Source organism: Lagenorhynchus albirostris, chromosome 19 (genome assembly GCF_949774975.1).
Source record: "Lagenorhynchus albirostris chromosome 19, mLagAlb1.1, whole genome shotgun sequence".
In the NCBI taxonomy this organism is placed as follows: Eukaryota; Metazoa; Chordata; class Mammalia; order Artiodactyla; family Delphinidae; genus Lagenorhynchus; species Lagenorhynchus albirostris.
Genome location: NC_083113.1, coordinates 16,831,378 through 16,849,346, shown reverse-complemented (window position 1 = coordinate 16,849,346; position 17,969 = coordinate 16,831,378). Strand labels below are relative to the sequence as shown.

Here is a 17,969-nt window from a genome sequence, read left to right as displayed (position 1 = left end):
TTTTTAAAGTCACTTTTGTTGAGGTGTAATTTATGTACCATAAAATGCAACCATCTTAAGTGTAGAGTTCAGTGAGTTTTGACAAATCTATACATTCATATAACTACCACCACAATCATCATAAAGAACATTTCTATCACCCCCTCAAAATTTTCCTCATACTCTTTTTTCGTCAGTTCCTTCCCATGGCCCCAGGCAACCACTAATCTGGCTCTGTCACTGTAGATTAGCTTTGCCTGTTCTAGAATTTCTATAAGCGAAATCACATAGCATGTATAATTTTGTGTCCAGCTTGTTTCAATAAAGGCTGTTTATTTTCTATAGAGTCTATTTATGTTTACATGTGTGTCATAGTTTATACATTGTGTTGTAGATAACTATGGAAAAGCATAAACCAAGCTATTTCAGATGTAGTTGAACTCAAAATGAACCGAGTTTTTAACATGTCTTTTCCCACTTCTGAAATGTTTACTTTAAAAAGCATAAAGACCCTCAGACTACCTTTTCATTATTGATGTCTTTTACAATTCACTGTGTCCCTATGGAGAACTCTAAATCCAATCCCAGGAGGAGGCTTGTTTATACTTTGACACCAGCTTGAACCATCTTCTGTCACTTACACACACCCCTCCACTTCCCTTTCTGAAAAAGTCCAGTCCCTTGGTGTCCAATGGAGATCACTTAACAAGCTCAGCCTAGGCTGGAATAAAAAGGACAGTTGGGATATTATGTCTTGCAAGTGTAGGAAAAGGGTGTTGAGAAGCCTCTCACACCAGCTGTCCCCTCAGCTCAAAGGGTAGAGCATCAGGTTCCATAGGGTCCAAATCTCCTGCCACCTGATCATAGATTCCTCTTGCATCTTCATACCTGTCTTCAGGCCAGTAGAGGTCACAGGAGCCCTGACAAACAAAGGTGAAGTTAGAACCATAGAGAGATGCTCTGTGTGTCATCATTGCAGCTCTGGGGGATACAACCTCCTGCTCTACTTCATAGAAAAAATGTTTTAGAATCTAATTATGGGGGAAATTCCAACATAAACAAAGAGGAGAGTGATTATTATCACTCTCCCCGTGAGCCCATCACTTAGTTTCAACAATATCAACCTTTGGTCAATCTTTATTTATCTATATCTCTATCCTCTCATCCCCCACCCCACCCCCGACTGGATTATTTTTAAGCAAGTCCAAGATATCTTGTGATTTACTGTCAAAAAAGTAATTTAAATGTCAGACATGTGAAACTTTTAGTTAGCCCACGATATCAGATATGGGAATTGTGGAATGTGAGTCTTGATTCTGTCAGTCTTATGAAGGTCCAAAACATTCCCTCATCAAAATAGAAGAGATAAAAGACCATGTAGGGTGGTCGCTACTGGGGTTGTGCTGTCCCTAGATTTGGGAGAAAATGGTTCTTTTTGATCAGCAAACTTTAGAGCAGACTTGCCCACGGGCCAAATATGGCCCGCTGTATTTTTTTATTGCCTAAGAATAGTTTTACATTTTTTAATTGCTGGGAAAATATCAAAAAAGAATGATACTTGTGACATGTGAAAATTACATTAATTTCAGTGCCCCAAAATGAAGTTTTATTGGAACTTAGCCACAATTGTTTGTTTATCTATTGTCTATTGCTGTTTTTATGGCAGAGTGAGTCGTTTCTAGAAAGACACTATATCCTGCAAAGCCCCAAATATTTACTATCTGGCCCTTTTCAGAAAGTGTGCAGACTGCATCTGTGCTTCGGAGGGCTCGTGTGGTTCAGCACCATGGACAGCGTCGCGCACTTTATTTCCACCTTTGTGGGGAGAACAGTTCCCCGTCTGGACAAAGTTGCAGAGGGAAATCTTTGGCCCACTGTAGCCAGAGCATTCGTCAAGGCCACACAGAAAGTAGGGGTTCTGCCCCACCTCCCTTACTGTGAGGCAGTAGGTGAGGCTTAGTTTGTGGCCAAGGTCCCTGTCGGCTGCTTTTGCCTACCCAGCCACAATCTTCATTTCCCTCTGTGCTCTCCATCTCTCTTCCACGCTCAGCCCAGTGGATTGAACGGGGCTGGCCCCTACTCCCTGATGCCATGGGTGGGCACTGATTCAGACTTGTCCAATTAGCATATTCTACTCCCCACTTCAGTGGTTCAGCAATGAGTATGAGCAAAACTAAACCAATAAGCGTCTGCGTTGGGGCTTTGGAGCTACTGAAAAAGAGGCATTCCCTTTATTTGAAGGTTTCCAATCTAATAGGATACAAACCTGAATTTGTTAGGGACATCTTTAGAGAGGAAATTCTGGGTGGGCCTGAAGACATTTCTATCCCTTGACTTTTCCATTGAGTAGGCCAAAAAATTATTTCTCTATATCTCTCTGCTTAACCAGTATAGTGGAGATGGCTAATTATCCAACCACATACATACCTTCCTCCTTCCACAGTAACAGAATTGTAGTAGGGGATATAGCTGCCAGATAGGCTGTATTTCTCGGACTCCTTTGCAGTTAGGTGTGACCATGTCCATATTCTCACCAGTGGAATAAAAGCAGACTGCACCGTTTCTGGGCCTGTACCATGAGTCAGGGTTGTGCCTCTACCATGCTCTCTTTTTCCCTTTCCCACCAGTTGAAACCCCCAGGGAACTGTCCCATCCATGTAAACTCGGTCAACTTACTAGAGGAGAGCAGAGGAACACAACAGAAAGAACTTGGGTTCCAGTATAATTACATGCAGCAGGGCCACTCACCTCTAACTGCTATGTGAGAAAGAAATAGACTGTCTCGTTTAGGCCACTGGATTATGGCCAAGGCCTCTTTGCTACAGCAGCTGGCTTACCCTAATTAATACAAGCAGTAGGAGGTGGGTTTCTAGCACTGGCCAAGAAATATTTCTGCTGATACAAATCTCCTCACCATTGGTACTTCATCATAGAGGGGTCCCCAGGCCCCAGACGGGGCATACAGTCTTTCCAGCTCATCATACACGTGCCCAGGAAAAGCCATATTCTCCTCCTTAAGACCTGTGACACCTGGAAGGGAGAGATGATCAGGACACCAGGTCCAGATGTCAGGGTTACTTATGGGGGGGGGGTTCCACTGTGCTCACCACTCACCTCGGGGATAAGACACCTCCTCCAGCATGGGGGGAAGCTGGGGGCTGAAGTCCCTCATGGAGTGGTAATATGGCTCTACATCTGTTGTGCTAACCTGTCAATGCCCCCCCCCAAAAAAAAACAGATAAAGTCTTTTCCATCCTTTGACTCCATCATTCCTGGAAAGGGCAATGATTAACGTGAAGCTAACAGTGGAATTTTAGTCACTGTCAATTCCCTGTCAGGGGAGTGTCAGGACCACCCCCACTCACCATGGAGCTTCGAGTGTCACGGTCTCCAGTCCACTGGCTCTCCTCGTATTCATTCCTGACTCGGTCTTCCTCCGACCTTCCAGGATGGAGGCATGGGGGCAGCTGGGTGTTGACCCTCTGACAGCTGTCTCCCTCAAACCTCCTCCCCAGAGGCTTCCTTACAGAAAAATATACCCACTTACCCTGCCTCTGTCTTCTCTGAGATGCCTGAGGGAAGTAGGGAAAAAAAGGGTCAGAAACATGCTCCTTGAGCCCACTTGGCCCTGGGATACCTTCAATATGCAGCCAACCCAGGGCTCCCATCACCCTTGGGCCTCCGTCCCGGCAGGGGAAAGGTCCCTCCTCACCCTCAGCAAGACGCTTCAGTCTCCGCTGCCAGAGGAATCCCCCGACACAGGAGACGTTAGAAAGCAGCAGAAGACCCCCAACAGCAAACAGCACAGGCAGCAGGGGCAGCTTGGAGGGTCCTGTGGGGACAATTGGTTTTAGACTTCAATTGGGGTTCTCTGGAAAAGCCTGTCCCTGACCAAGCAAAGTCCTCCTCCTAGGTCAGGAAAGCAGATGGGCAGGGGTTTCCATGTCCACTCCTTTTGCCACCCCAGGGAAGGTGGCTCCTTTCTCAAATCAGGCCATTAGCAGTGGGTCCTACCTTTGCCTAAGCCACTTGTATGGACTCAAGCAGGAACTTCAGCTCTTTAGCTGGGCATTCAAGACCTTCTATGATCTGGCTTCTTTCCATGTCCCCACTCTTGTTCACCAACTACTGACCCTCCAACCACACAAAACTAACAGCTGGCTGTTTCCAGAATCACTGAGACAAACCCACACTTCTAAGCTTTCGAATAGTCAAGTGTCTGTCTTTAAATGTCCTTTCATCTCAAGCAAACTTCGCTTCTCCCTTCAAACTCCATCTCGAATGACTTCCTCTTTGCACAAACTTCCATCCCAGACAATATCAGAATCCTCTGCTATATCCCTGAGGACAGGACTAAGTCCCTCTCAGCAGACATCTGCTTAGCACTCATTTCCCCAACTTCTGCTAACAGGACTCATTTTCCTTTGACGGTGGTTACTCCCTGCTCTCCTCAGTCTGGATGGCTCCCCAGGACTCCGTGGAGGACACGTGGCCTGACCTGGCCAATAAGAGCACCCACCCCTCTTCCCACGGTGATCAGTTCAGAGACTGGCATTTAACCTAAGGTGGATTTTTGCAAGAACATCTAGGACACTCTTCTGCTAGCTGCTAAGAAGTGAAATAAAAGCTGAAGGTGTGGGAGGATTTCTTTGCCTTCTTAAGAGAAGAATCCGAGAAGGAAGTCATCCGAGTTGAAGGCAAAGTTGAGAGAGTGAGAAACTGATCCTTGGGGAAAATTTTGAGCACCTGAATCCAGGCACACTAAGAGGTTTCAATTTCATGAGCCAAGCCATTCTTTTTATTGTCAACGACAGTTGAATTTCTGTCACTTGCAACCTTCTCAGACCCTAAAGGGGATTATTTGCAAAATGATCATAACTGTCTCCCTATATGCGTACCCTTGAGATTTTCCCTTCCACATTGACTCTGAATTGAGCCATGTCACTTGCTTCAGCCAATGAGACAGAATCAGAAGCTTGAAGAGCGCCTGTAAGTTGGAACTTGCCCCCTCCTGCTGCTCTTGGGATTCCAGTGACCACCTCCATGTGAACAAGGCAAGGAGACGCATGCAGCCCACTTACCTCCATTGTCCCAACCAACAGCCAGATTGTCAGACGTGCGAGGAGGGGCCCCTCTAGACCAACCAGTCCCAGCAGAGCTGCTACATGACTACAGCCCAGACCAGAACTGTTCAGCCACTCATAGAATCACAAGAAATAATGTTTGTTCCTGTAAGTGTGCATATTTGGAGTGGTTTGTTACGCGGCAAAAGCCAACTGACACAGGCTCTGCACGGGGCATGGAATCAGCTAGTTTTTCATTTTGCTTTGTTTTTCAGAATTAAACTGAATTAGGAAGAGAGAAAATTTATCACATCCAGGTAAGAGGAAGAGCTAAGGATATGAGTGAGGGCCTACAGGGCAGAGCTAAGTCTTAAAGGGCTGTGGCCACAAGGAAGAGGAGGTGGGGTTAGAGACCAGAATGTTTTTTCCGGGAGAGAGAGGGTGTTTGGGGATTGAGGACTTGCCTGCAGGCTGCTCTGTGGGCAGCTGGTAGTCAGGTTCTCCAGAAGGTTGGTCTAGACCTGGGAGGTGAATATAGAGAGTGCAAATTAACACCATTAATCTGAGACAAGCCTTAAATATTTCTCAGCCTCCTATTAAGATGTGCAACCCATTTTGAGACTCATGGGAACTAATTTACAACTTCTTAGGAATATTTCAAAGAGAACTGGAAACTGCTGATGATAATGACAATACTATTAATAGCCATTCTAACGCTAATGCTAATAATAATAATGCTAATAATAAAAATAATAATAAATTATTGATGAGTGCTTTATGGTGTGGAAGGTTCTTTTAACCTGAATTGTCAATTTTGGGGGTTAATCAAAAAAGATGCTGGGTTCTCAGGATGCCTTGATAGAGGTATAAGTTCTAGAGCAAGGGAGGTAAGCATAGTGCTACTTTATGCTTTAGTGCTTAAAGGGAAAACTGGAATGGAGGTGGGGGGAAGGGGAGGGAAGATTGTAGGGATGGGAAAGAGTCCTTACTTCCAGGAGGAAAAAGGCTGCTCTGTCAGGAAGGGAAAGACAGAAGAAGAGAGCTTTCATGGGGCAAAGTAAACAGAAGGTGAGCAGGGGGCATTTCGTGAAATTAGCATCTACATAGCACTTACTTTGTACAGGGGCCTGTTCTAAGAGTTTTAGATATAGTTTATTTAATCCTCACAACTGTCTAAGATAGACCTTATTTTCAGAAGCTGAGATACAGAGGCTGGAGATACACCTTATCTTTAGAGCCTGAGGCTCAAAGATTATACTGAGTCTTAAGTGACTTGCCTAAGGTCTCACATCTAGGAAGTTGCAGAGCTGGGACTTGAAACCAGGTTTGTCTGAACCAGGCTCTGTGTGATTAGCCACTACACTGTAGTGTCTACCAGAGTCAAAATGTTCTCAGTCATATAAGAATTTATCCGTGTCATCAAGTTGCTGAATTTATTGACATAAAATTGTTTGTAATACTTCCTAATTTCCTTTAATGTCTGTAGGATCAGTGGTAATGTCCCCCTTTTCATTCCTGATAAGTGGTGTCTTCTCTCTTTTTTGCCTTGATTAGCTTTATAAACATTACTGATCTTTTCAACAAATCAGCTTTTGGTTTCATTGGTTTTTCTTTATTGTCTTTTGATTTTCTAGTTCATCAATTTCTGCTCTTTATTATTTCCTTCCTTCTGTCTACTTTGGATTTGGATTTAATTTGTCTTTGTTTTTCTAGTTTCTTAAGATGGAAACTTAGAGAGACAATTTGAAGTCTTTTTTTAAAAAATCTAATATGAGCACTTAATGCTATAAATTTCTTGCTAAGCACTGCTTTAGCTGCACCCCACAATTTTCATGTTTTCATTTTAATTCAATTCAAATTCTCTTATAATTTCCCTTGTGTCATCAATCACATTCCAACAGTAGAGTCTAGTGGCAAAAACTAGTCTTTGGAGTTCATCTGCCTGAGTTTAAATCTGAGTTGAACTACTTCTCTGTAGTTCCTTTCACCTGTGTGAACTTTGACAGTTTGTTTAACCTCTCTGGGTCTCAGTTTCTCCATCTGCAAAAAGGGAATAATAGTACTGACTTCACTATACCACCCTATAAGTTCTCTGAGGAATTTTGCAACCTGCCCAAGAACGTCCCTTCCCACCTGGAGTGGTGACTGAGATCTGGGACCCTTTGTCAGCTATTCCACTGTCGCCCAGGGCATTGCTGGCCAGCAACCAGACCCTGTATCGTGTAGAAGGCTGCAGCCCAGTCAGTGTGAAGGTGGTGGCCTGGGGTGGTAGGACATTCACGTAGAGGAACCCTGGAGTCCCCAGAGCCTCATACCTGCATGAAAGGGAGGGCAGTCATTCAGGGAGGTGCCCCAGTCCTATTGGCTACCACCCCTTCCTGCCATGACAGGGACCCACCTGACTTGGAAACTTTGTGGCAAGCCCCCATCAAAGCCAGGCTTCCACTCCAGCCCCACCGAGTATGGGGTCATGCTCACGACCTTCAATCCCAATGGCGGATCAGGGCGGCCTTTGAGGTAAGGGATGGGGGACATAGTCAGAGGATACAGAAGGATTCTGAAAGATTCCTTCCAGATTCCTTAAGCATGATTTTAAATATACAGTCGATTCTCATTATTCATGGTGGTCATGTTCTCTAAAATCACTGTGAACCCTCAGCGAGCAAATACCAAACCATTGCTTCTAGGGGAAATGCAGGCTTAGATTCCCACGAGCCTCTAGTCACATTTTCATCAACCAATTAATACATGATCTTGTATTATGCATGTTTCTGCTTAAAGACATCTTATTTAATATATCTTGTTGATTCATTAAGATTGAACTCACAGCCAGTGGTGCTATAACTCACACCTGAACGAAGCTTATCCAACACAAGTATTTTCTCCAAATGGCACACCACAGACTTCTTGAGCTTAGGAACACCAGACAGCACTTGAGTGCTGTGCTTGGGGGCCATTTTATTCAGCAAAATCACTAACAAAAAGGACGAAGGTGCAAACTATGAGAGCTGTGAGAAAGCAGAGTGTTGTCTTGCTCCACCGCAGCTGAGAATGTACTCATTGGGTGACTCAAAGTTTTCACCCGCTCTGTACAGTCCCCTGAATGTCTGAGAGAGCAGCATGAGTATAGATTTGAGGGTTATGAATAAATTTTAGCAGGAAAACGTGCAAATACAGGCTCCACAAATAAGGAGGATTGACTGTATAATATATGTTTCTTGTAGTGGGTTTTTGTGCCTATCTCATATCCATTCCCCTCATTTCTTCTGGTTACAGAACCCTGAATATCCATTGGAGAACCACTCGCCCACGTTCTCGGGCCACGTGCTTCTGACGGAAGTGACTCCACTCCTTGTAGGATGGACATGTGACTAGGCCTAGCCAACAGGAGCAACAATCAGATCAGGTTGTCTTCCCCTCACCACCTGATTGGATCAGGGATGGGCTAGGAGCCAAGTGGAACCAATGGATCTTAATTCTAGTACTTTCACACCACTGTTAGGAAGCCTTACTTTACTGTAAAGCTTCTCATAGTGGTTGTTAGATGTCTAACAGACATCTCACAATAAGGCCAACACAGAGATAAGCAGTCCTGAGAGGTGGGGAGTTCTTGATGACGGCTGAACCTAGATCCAGCAACTCCCAAAAATCTACTTTTCAGTTACTTGGGCCAATAAGAACCCCCCTCCATTTTTTCCTTTGTGTGGGTTTCCCTAAAAATCCAGTCTCCATTGGGATTTCGGGGCAGGCAAAAACTCCATCCTCGTTCCTAAACACTTCTCAGGTTTCAGGAACACTGCCATTCTGAGAGCAACCAGAGACTTGGGGATTGACCTAGGGGAGCACCCTCCCAACACCCTCAGAGCCCCCTCCCGCCATACTGATGCTGACGAGTTGAATATCGGTGTGGTCCGAGCCGAGGGGGTTGGTGGCTGTGCACGTGAAGAGGGCATAGTCCTGGGCTGCAGACACGTTGGCAATGGTCAGGAGGCTGCTGTGGACACCACTCTGGTGGTATGTGTGCTCTGTGTACCTGGAGAGCAGGTGTGGCAGGGACTCAGGGAGGGTGATTGGGGCTGGGGGATCAAAGTTAGGGCTGGACTGTTACCTGGCTGGGCCTGGGCTCACCTGGGATCCTGGAGATCCAGAGGGACCCCATTTTTGGTCCAAGTGAAGACGATATTGGGGACACCTCGGGCACGACAGTGGAGGGTGGCAGAACTAGTGCTGTCTCCAGCTGCAGCCACTTTAGTTAGAGGAGAGGGATGCTCCACGTGGGGGGCAACTAGAGGGGTTGGAGGTCAACATGAGGTATATGGAAGGACATGATATGTGGATTTAGTGGCAGGTGTTGAAGTTAGGGCTTTGGTTGTTACTCACATCTAACAACAAGACGGACCAGCCCTCTGGCTGGAGGTGCCACCCCATTGTCCACAATGCACTGGTAAGCACCAGCCTGGGTCAACTTGGCATGGTGAATCCGAAGACGCCCTGTGGACCCCTTTGATATCTTCTCCATGTCATCCAGGCTCTGGTCCTCCTCCTCTTCTCCCTGGAGGCACAAGACTCAGGAGATGGTCCCCAAGTCTGGCCCCAGCTCCATTATCCTCCAAACTGGGTCCCCTCTGTAGCCTCATTCTCCCAGCCACAATCACCCTTTCTAGCAAAGAAAAAATTTCTGCTGTCATCCACCCATGCACCCATCCATCCATTTATCCAACCATTCATGCATGGATCCATCCATTCATCCATCAATCCATCCAACCACTCACCCAACCATTTATTCAACCATTCATGCTTGGAAACATCTACCCACCCATCCATCCATCCATGTATTTAACCATCCTATCCATCAACCTCCCATTCCATCCATTCATCCATTCACCCATTCATTCATCCAACCATCTGTCTTCCTTCTACCTGTCCATTCACCCTTCCATCTCTCAACCCATCCACCCCATCTATTTCCTCATAGACACACACACCAATAAATACATGCATCTGTTCATCAATGCATCTAGCTACCTATTTATCTATCTCTCCATCTCTCCATTGACTTGTGCACTCACCCATCCGTCCATCCATCCACTTACCCATTATCCTTCCACAGACATCTTTTCCACTGATGGTGTATCTATCCATCCATCTACTCTCTAGTCTAATCTACTCATTTCTCTCATTCAATCATCTAACTGCCCATTTATTGATCCATTTATCCAGTCATTCACTTGTTCATTTGTCCATCTGTTCTTCCATCCAGTCATTCATCCATCCACCTATTCATTCACCCATCTACCTATCCATCCACCCATCTACCTATCCATCCATATATCCACCCACCTGCCCACCCACTCACCTGGTTATCTATTTACTCATCCACCCATCCATCTGCCATTCAACAGTTATTTCTTGGAGCATGCCCAGACAAGTACATAGTTATAGAAGGTCATGTAGACGTGACCCCTCCTCCCAAGGAACTCACAGTCAAGAAATCACATCCCCCCAGGCCCCTCCATTTACCAAAGGTTTGATCCTCACCAGCCTCTCCCAGTTGAACATCTCAGGAAGGATGGGATTGGCATCAACAGTGCAGACTATGTCCACAGAGCCCCCAATATTCACTTCAGTGGGGTCTTGGAGAGCTCGGATGATGGGAGCATCTAGGGAAGGGAGGAGCTTGGGGAAGGCACTTGGGCCCAGATGGGCCATGGTGGAAGAGGGCCCCAGGTGGGTGAGGCGTCTTAGAGGTGCCCGAGAAAGTCATGGGTGGGATAAAGTCTGCCTTTAGAGTAAAGTTCTCAAGGTTAACGAGGTTGTCCCCACCCTCTACTATACGACCTTAGTGACAAGAGTAGGTGCGGTGGACTTCCAGAATTGTGTGGCAGTGGGGCTTCCACAGTGGGCTTGGCTTCCTGATGGGAGTAGGTGGGCAGAGATTCTACATAGGGTCTCTCTAGTGGGCAGATTTCCCGAAATGGACGTGGCTCCATCACAGTGGGGGCTCCCAGAGTGGGAGGCTTCCAGGATGGGTGAAAATCCCTGGGTGGGTGGGGCTTCCACAATGAGGAGACTCCACAGTGGGCAAGATTCCCTGGGTGGGTGTGGTTTCCATGGTGGGCGGGGCTCCCAAAACTCCCTAGTTGCCTAGGGTGACGAGGGGGCTCACAGTGTACGTCCAGCCTCACGAGAGCTTCAGCGGTGCCCTCTGAGTTCTGGCAGTGCAGCTGGTAGAGGCCATCGTCAGCGCGGGTCACGTTCCATAGCTGCAGAGCTCCACCAGACAGGATACGATGCCGGGGGCCGCCAGCTGGGGGAAGTAAAGGTTGAGGGGCTTGCCAGACCCTCCCGTCCCGGAGTCCCGGAGACCTGCGCTCCTCTTCATTCCCCTTCCCTGTACCTGGGCTGAGGCGGTAGCCGCGGAAGGTCCAGTTGAAGGCCTCCGGGGCGGGGTTGGCAGACACGGACACGGGTAGCAGTGCCTCGCCCTGCTCCACCGCGGTCACCATAAGCACCTGCTCACCCAGGAACTCTGGAGGGTCTGCGGAGGAGGCGCCGCTGGGAGTCAAGATTGTTAAGGTTCGGATCCGGGGAGGATTTGAGATCAGGTGCAGGCATGAAATGTTAAAGTCGAGATCATGACTAGATTTTAAGGTTGTGGACAAGGTAGCAATTAAGTTCAGAGCTGAGATGGGGGTTAGGTTCAGGAGAAGCCAGAGTCAGCTTTAAGGATGGAAAGAGCGTTCGGGATGGGGGTGATGGTCAGGGGTAAGGATAGAAGACAAAAGGCAGGATGGGGGTTGGGCAGGATAGGAGCTGGTGCAGGGTCGGGTGTGAGGATAAAGGTCAGGAAAGTTTCAAAGTTTAGGATGGAAGTCAAAGACAGTATCAAGATGAAGACCCACGTAGTATAGGGTCAGGAGGGAATCAAGAGGGATGCCACGCCTGCGTACATACACAGCACGTTGAGGCGGTAGAACGCGCTCACGGTTTCCCGTAGCTCGGTGCTGTGGGCACGGCAGGTCACGCGGTGGCCGTGGTCGCGGGATGACATTCTCAGAAGGACGCTCCTAGCGGCAGCGGAGCCTTTGAATGGAGCACTCCGGGGCGTGGCGGCCACACCCTCCAGCCTGTGGGCCGGGCAGGGAGTAGGACCAGAGCCAGAGTCTGGGTACTGCGCAGGGTACTGGACAGAACGGCAAGTAGGGCGGGGGCGGGATTCTGACTGTCAAGGAGCGTGGCCAGAACCAGGGAGCGATGGGGCCACTCGCACTCTCACCTCTCCCCCTCCTTGTCCCACGACAAGTTGACCGGAGGGTTGCTGCTAACGCTGACGCACGTCAAGTTTAAGGCATCCCCGGGGCGCAGCGCCGACGCGTTGGCCAGGATCGTCACATTAGTTGGGGGGACTTCGAGAACCGGTGGGAGGAGCGAGGCTCAGAGGTGAGGACGGGGCCCGGCCTGCTTCCGCCCGGCAGTGACGCAGGCCCCGCCCAGCCCCGAGCGCGCCGGGGCTCTGCGGCATCCACCCCTCCTCCAGCCGCCCCCCATCCCCAAGCCACCAGCCACGGCTCCGGCTCAGTTCCCCGCCGCGGCCCAGCCCTCGCCCCCAGCCCGGCCGTGCGCCCCCTCACACTGCACCACAAGCTGCGTGGACGCGCTGAGCTGGCCGGCTTTGCACGTGAACTTGGCCTGGTTGTCCGACGGACCGGTGATCAGTACCAGTTCTCGGGAGAAGGTGCTCCCGGACTTCTCCAGACTTCCCAGCTGCACCCGCCGTGGCTCCTGGGGTGGCCGCGGCTCGGTCACTGTGCGCGAGTCCTGAGGGCCGAGAATGACTGGGGGACCGCGGGTAGCCCTGCCATTCCCCGCGAGACGCCCCACTGGGTTGGCTGCCAGCCCAGATAAAGCTTTTGTGTGATGAGGAAAAGGCGCCCCCTTCCGTGGGCACCAGCTAGGGTAGAGGAATGGGGACTGGAACTGAGCACATCCTACCGGAATCTCTCCCGCCGACTGGGCCCCCGGAGCCCCGAGATTTTGCTGTCTGATTCCGCCTCCAGTCCCACGCCTCACCACCCCCGCCCCCCCCTCCTCTGCTCTCTGGATGCCCTCGGCTGACCCTCAGCCCCACTCCTCAAAATTCATTCCAGCTATGTTTACCAGACACCCTACGCCAGGAAACTCCCTTGGAATTCCCAAACCTTTCCCAGAATTCCTTCACTTTTGCCTATCCTTAGTTCTTTTTCTTAAACTCCCCACCTTCCTCAAAGATTTCCTTTGATCTTTCCCTTAATTCCATTGGCTGGTCGCAAATTTCTGAATCCTTCCCCAATATTCTCTTATTATCCTAATCTTTTACTAGAATCCTTTGTATTGTCCCAATTCGTGGTATTTCTCCAAAACTCCATCCAGTTAAATGGAATTCAATTTCGTTCCTATAATGCCTAGTCTTTCCCCCAGAATTTCCACTAGATTCCTAATTTCCCAAGAGTCTCCCAGAATTTTAAAATTTTAATGGTATTTCATTTTATTACCCCCAAGTCCCAAGAATTCAATTTAATATTAATGGATTTTTCAAATGTGCTGGAGAATTACTGGTCTTTCCCCCCAAATGTCTAGGCTTTGCCCACCATTGTCTTTGTTTCTGGAATTCTTAGTCGTTCCCTAAAATTCCTGCCATTTCACCTGAATTCCAAGATTTCACCAGAATTTCCTTTAATTTTAATGAAATTAATTGCCTTTTCTCTAGAATTCCCAATCTGGATCCAGAATTCTTTCTTTTATTCTAGAATTCTCACTGTTTTCCCAGAATTTCCTCACTTTTTCTAAGGTCGCATTTAATTCTCATGGCGTTTGTCTTTTCCAATTCCCTGCCGAAACTCAAAATCTCCAGTATTTTTCAAGAAATTCAGGTTTCCCAAGATTTCCCAAGAGGAGGAGAGAAGGGGCTTCATCTTTCCCCCACATTCCCGGCCACCCCACAACCCTTGCTTGGCACCAACCTTGTACCAGGTGAGGGAAGGGTCTGGATTGCCTCCAATGGCCAAACATACCAGCCTCACCCGGGTCCCAGCCCGGAGACGCTGCCCCTCTGGGGGGCCCTCAATCCATAGCTTCTGGGCAGGATCTGTGGGGAGAGCCAGGAAGAGTGGATTTTCTCTCCCGGCTGGGGCCTGAGGCTTGGGGTCTCTAAGGCATGGGGCACCCCCGGATGACGGTGGAGCCTCACATTTCACATTCAGGGCGAGTGACTTCTTGAAGGTCTCCTTGGTGAAGGCCTCACTAAAGGCCTCACATGTGAGGGTCAGACCATTGTCCTCCCGTCGCGCCAGGAATGTCAGGTTAGACATGGAGATGTGGCCACCATGCAGGCCCTGGCAGGGAGCAAGCTTCAGACTGGGGGAGTAGGGCACGCCCATCCATGGTACCAGTGACTTGGGTCCACCCCAGACCCCAGCAGGGACACATGCATCATCTCCACCCTCTCCTCTGTTAGACCCAGGAGGCCCTGGGCCCCAGTCCATGCTTGCTCCCCAGGCACCAAGGCATCCAAGCTGCCAGACCCCTCCTCTCCCAGATCCAGGAGTTGTGCCCTCAGCTCCCCCCTCCCTCAGACCCAGGAGCCCGGCCCCCGCCTCACATCCATGACCGTCTCCTCTGTGGACAGCAGCTGCCGCCAGCCCAGCCACCATCGCAGTAGGACCCTTGGGCGACTGGACTTGGTGATGCAGGAGAGTGTCACGTTCTTGTTCTCAGACTGGGATGCAGATCCCAGGATGGTAATGGCACTGGGGGGAACTGCAGGGATGACGGACAGAGAGACACTGAGCTGGGCTGCACGGCTCACAGATGAGCCCAGACAGAGAGGAGACTGGGGACAGACGATGAGGTTTTGGCATCAGACAGGCATGATCTGGGGGCACAGACAGATGGTTCTCTGGGGCACAGACTGACAGATGGGCAGCTGGCACCAGGACTCACAGGTGACCTGCAGCGTGACCCCGCGTTCCTGGATCCCTGTAGATACGCTGTTGTAGGCCTCGCAGCTGAGCCTTGCCCCATGGTCTTCCGGCCGCACGATCATCACTAACATACTGCGGGCCACTGCCTGAGTGTGCTCTGTGCCCCAGGCTGTGGACACTGGCTGGCCGTTCTGGAGACAGGGACAGGCCTGGCCAGCTCAGGGCTGGCTCCTGGCCCTCGCCCCTTCCCCCATCTCCAGACCTGCCTCTGCCCTCACCTTCAGCCACTGCAGTGTGGCTAGCGGATTCCCCCCTCGGGCCATGCACAGCAGCTCCAAGTTCTGCCCTGCCCTCGCGTGCCCCTCATCCAGGCCTGGCCACTCAATGACAGGGGGTCCTGGGGGGACTGGGGAACAGCAGTCACGGGTCTGGGGACCCCATGCATTCCTTCCAGGCCCCACAACCTGCCTCTGAACCCCTATGTTTCCCCCTTGAGAGTCTGAGCCTTCCATAATCCCTGTGCTCCCCGGGCCCCCCAATTCCAGCTCCCCATTCTTAGTGCCAACAGTTGACTCAGTTCCCCACTTACACAGAACATTCATGGTGATCGAAGCCTTGATAGGGGTGTCCAAAGCTGGGCTGGACCCCTCACAGACCAGTAACTGCCCGTTATCCGAGCTCTGGGGTGTCACCCTGGGGTGGGAAGTTGGGGTTCTAAAGTCAGAGTCATCATCTGAAATTTGGGCAGTCAAGGTGAAGAGGTGGGCATGCCAGCTCCCCACACCTGGCCTAAGTCTCTATGATGATTTCCTTTAGGATTTAGATAGAGTTCCATGGAAGAGATTTCAGGGTCAACAGCGAGAACTGGGGTCGCACAGGCCCACACCTGGCCAAAACCTTTGTACTTGATCCTCTGGAACTGGGATTCCATGAAGAAGTTTTAGAGGGTCAGGGTGAAGAATTGGGTCCCGGATGTTCCTACCTGACCCAAGTTTCCATGCTTGAATCCCTAGGATATGGGGTTATCATGGAGAAATTTGGGGATCCGTCTGCGGGGAGGGCACCCCAATTTCCATACCTGGCTGTGGCCTCTGTGGTGAAGAGTTTCTCCTGGGATCCCTCATTCACATTAGCAGAGATGTCAGAAATTGTTTGTCCACCTTAGGGTAACAAGAAGGCTGAAGGGGTACCAGGTTTCCCCCAAGGTAGATCCTGGGGAGCATGGCCTGGAATTCCTCAGGGTGAACATACAACCCCTCCCTCCTGGTTCCGGAGGAAAAACACTATATCCATTCCCTCCACACATTCTAGCCTCCCTGAATCCTGGAGTCCTCACTCAGGGCTGAGTCCTGGCCTGGGCCTCTCCCCTCCTCTCCTTTTTTTTTTTTTTGGCTACACCACCTGGCTTGCAGGGACCTTAGTTCCCTAACCAGAGATCAAAGCCATGCCCCCTGCAGTGGAAGTGTGGAGTCCTAACCACTGGACCGCCGGGGAAGTCCCTCTCCCCTCCCCTCCTTGCTGGGTTGTATTACCCACCCCCATCACCTCAGCTTCTCGTTACTGCACCAGAAGGACACCCGTATCTCTATCTGGAGCCTCGGCCTCTCCCCTGAGTCCCGGCCTAGCAGTCCTGTGAACTCCTTGGTACCTTTCCTGGATGTCCCCTCCCATCCACTGGGTCCCACAGTGGCCTCAGCATCTCCCCAGGCCTGTTCCTGCATCCCATCTCAGGAGAACCCTGGGCAGGGACACATCCCCTCCCCACTCCAGGGGCTTCCCGCTGCCCCCATCAGTTCACCCACACTCACTCAGGAGGAAGGTGATGTCAGGTGCTGGCTTTGCATCCCCAGACACACAGCTGACCAAGTACTCCTGCCCAGCTACCCACGTGACCGTGCTCCCTGCCTCGGGGGTCAGCTGAAGCACCTTGGGGGGCACTGGTGAGAAAGGGTCTGGGATAAGCCAGAAGGATATGAGGATTTGGGCTTCGTGTCTCATTGCTCAGGAAATGAGTTCTGCACCCTGGGTCTAAGGAAGGGGGTGGTGGGGAACTGGGGGCTTGGACTCCTGGACCCTGGAGCTGGCGAGGGTGGAAGTCCAGACTCATGGGTCCTGAAGGTCTCTCACCCGTACCCAGGATGGAGAGGATCACTCTGGGCGACACAAGCTCAGGACCTGTTTCTGAGCGGCTGACTTGGCACTCATACCCTGCGTCGTCGCTGAGGTCACATGCTTCAATATGCAGGTGGAATTCACCTGCAGGGAGGACCCCAGATCAGGGCCACGGTTAGCCTCTGCTGGTGGCTCAGAATCTCAGGCTCTTGTCTCTTACCTTTCGTAGGGTCCCCTTGCAGGCGATACCGCGGGAAACTGGGGATCCTAGGATCGGGGCCTAGGAGCAGCCCATCTTTGGCCCATTGGACTGTGCTGCCAGGGGCGCTGACCCCACACCACAGCTCAGCGGCAGCCCCCTCCACCACCGTCAAGTTTTCAGGCAGAGCCCAGAAGCCTCGCGGGGCTGAGGCAGGGACTGGCACCTGGGCCAGGCCTGGGGACACAGAGGTATCAGTAGGAGAGGGCGGAGGGTCTGCCTGGAGAATGTGGGTGGAAAATGAGGGCCACCTGGCTCTGGTCACCGGCCAGGATCCCACTCACCTGTCATCAGCAGCCCCAAGAGGAGCAGCGGTGTCCAGATGGGGAGCCTCAGAGCCAGCCCAGGTCCTCTGCCTGTGGCTCCCACAGGGACCACTGCCCGCCTCCCGCGTCTGCCTCTGTCTTTCTCTGGGTTTTCCATGCCTCCGTCTCTTACTTTTCTCTTTGTTTCTCTTTTTCTTCTTCTCCTTCTCTGTTTTTCTCTCCTCCCAGGAGTCAGTCTCCCCTCCCCCACACTGTCTTTCTCTCTCGCTCTTCCTGCCCCAAGTCCCCTCTGATTTCCTTCCTGTATTCTCTCTATCGTGCTCTCCTGGTC

The 17,969-nt window shown here is 50.5% G+C and overlaps 1 protein-coding gene across 1 annotated transcript; it reads right to left on the bottom strand.

Annotated features, from left to right (window-relative positions):
• Positions 1-767: 767 nt before the first annotated feature.
• Positions 768-17,795, bottom strand: NPHS1 (NPHS1 adhesion molecule, nephrin). The gene is made up of 29 exons (XM_060132108.1): positions 17,657-17,795; positions 17,334-17,549; positions 17,135-17,257; positions 16,810-16,938; positions 16,080-16,161; positions 15,591-15,694; positions 15,280-15,407; positions 15,021-15,192; positions 14,680-14,837; positions 14,269-14,413; positions 14,042-14,166; positions 12,674-12,860; positions 12,319-12,448; positions 11,997-12,169; positions 11,440-11,580; positions 11,209-11,349; positions 10,581-10,702; positions 9,423-9,594; positions 9,171-9,327; positions 8,924-9,075; positions 7,441-7,552; positions 7,176-7,357; positions 5,507-5,563; positions 3,692-3,811; positions 3,527-3,551; positions 3,345-3,420; positions 3,094-3,187; positions 2,894-3,009; positions 768-899 (listed from the first exon to the last, which is right to left on the bottom strand). The coding sequence occupies exons 1-29, from the start codon at positions 17,793-17,795 to the stop codon at positions 768-770; spliced, it is 3,810 nt and encodes a 1,269-aa protein (XP_059988091.1).
• Positions 17,796-17,969: the final 174 nt, after the last annotated feature.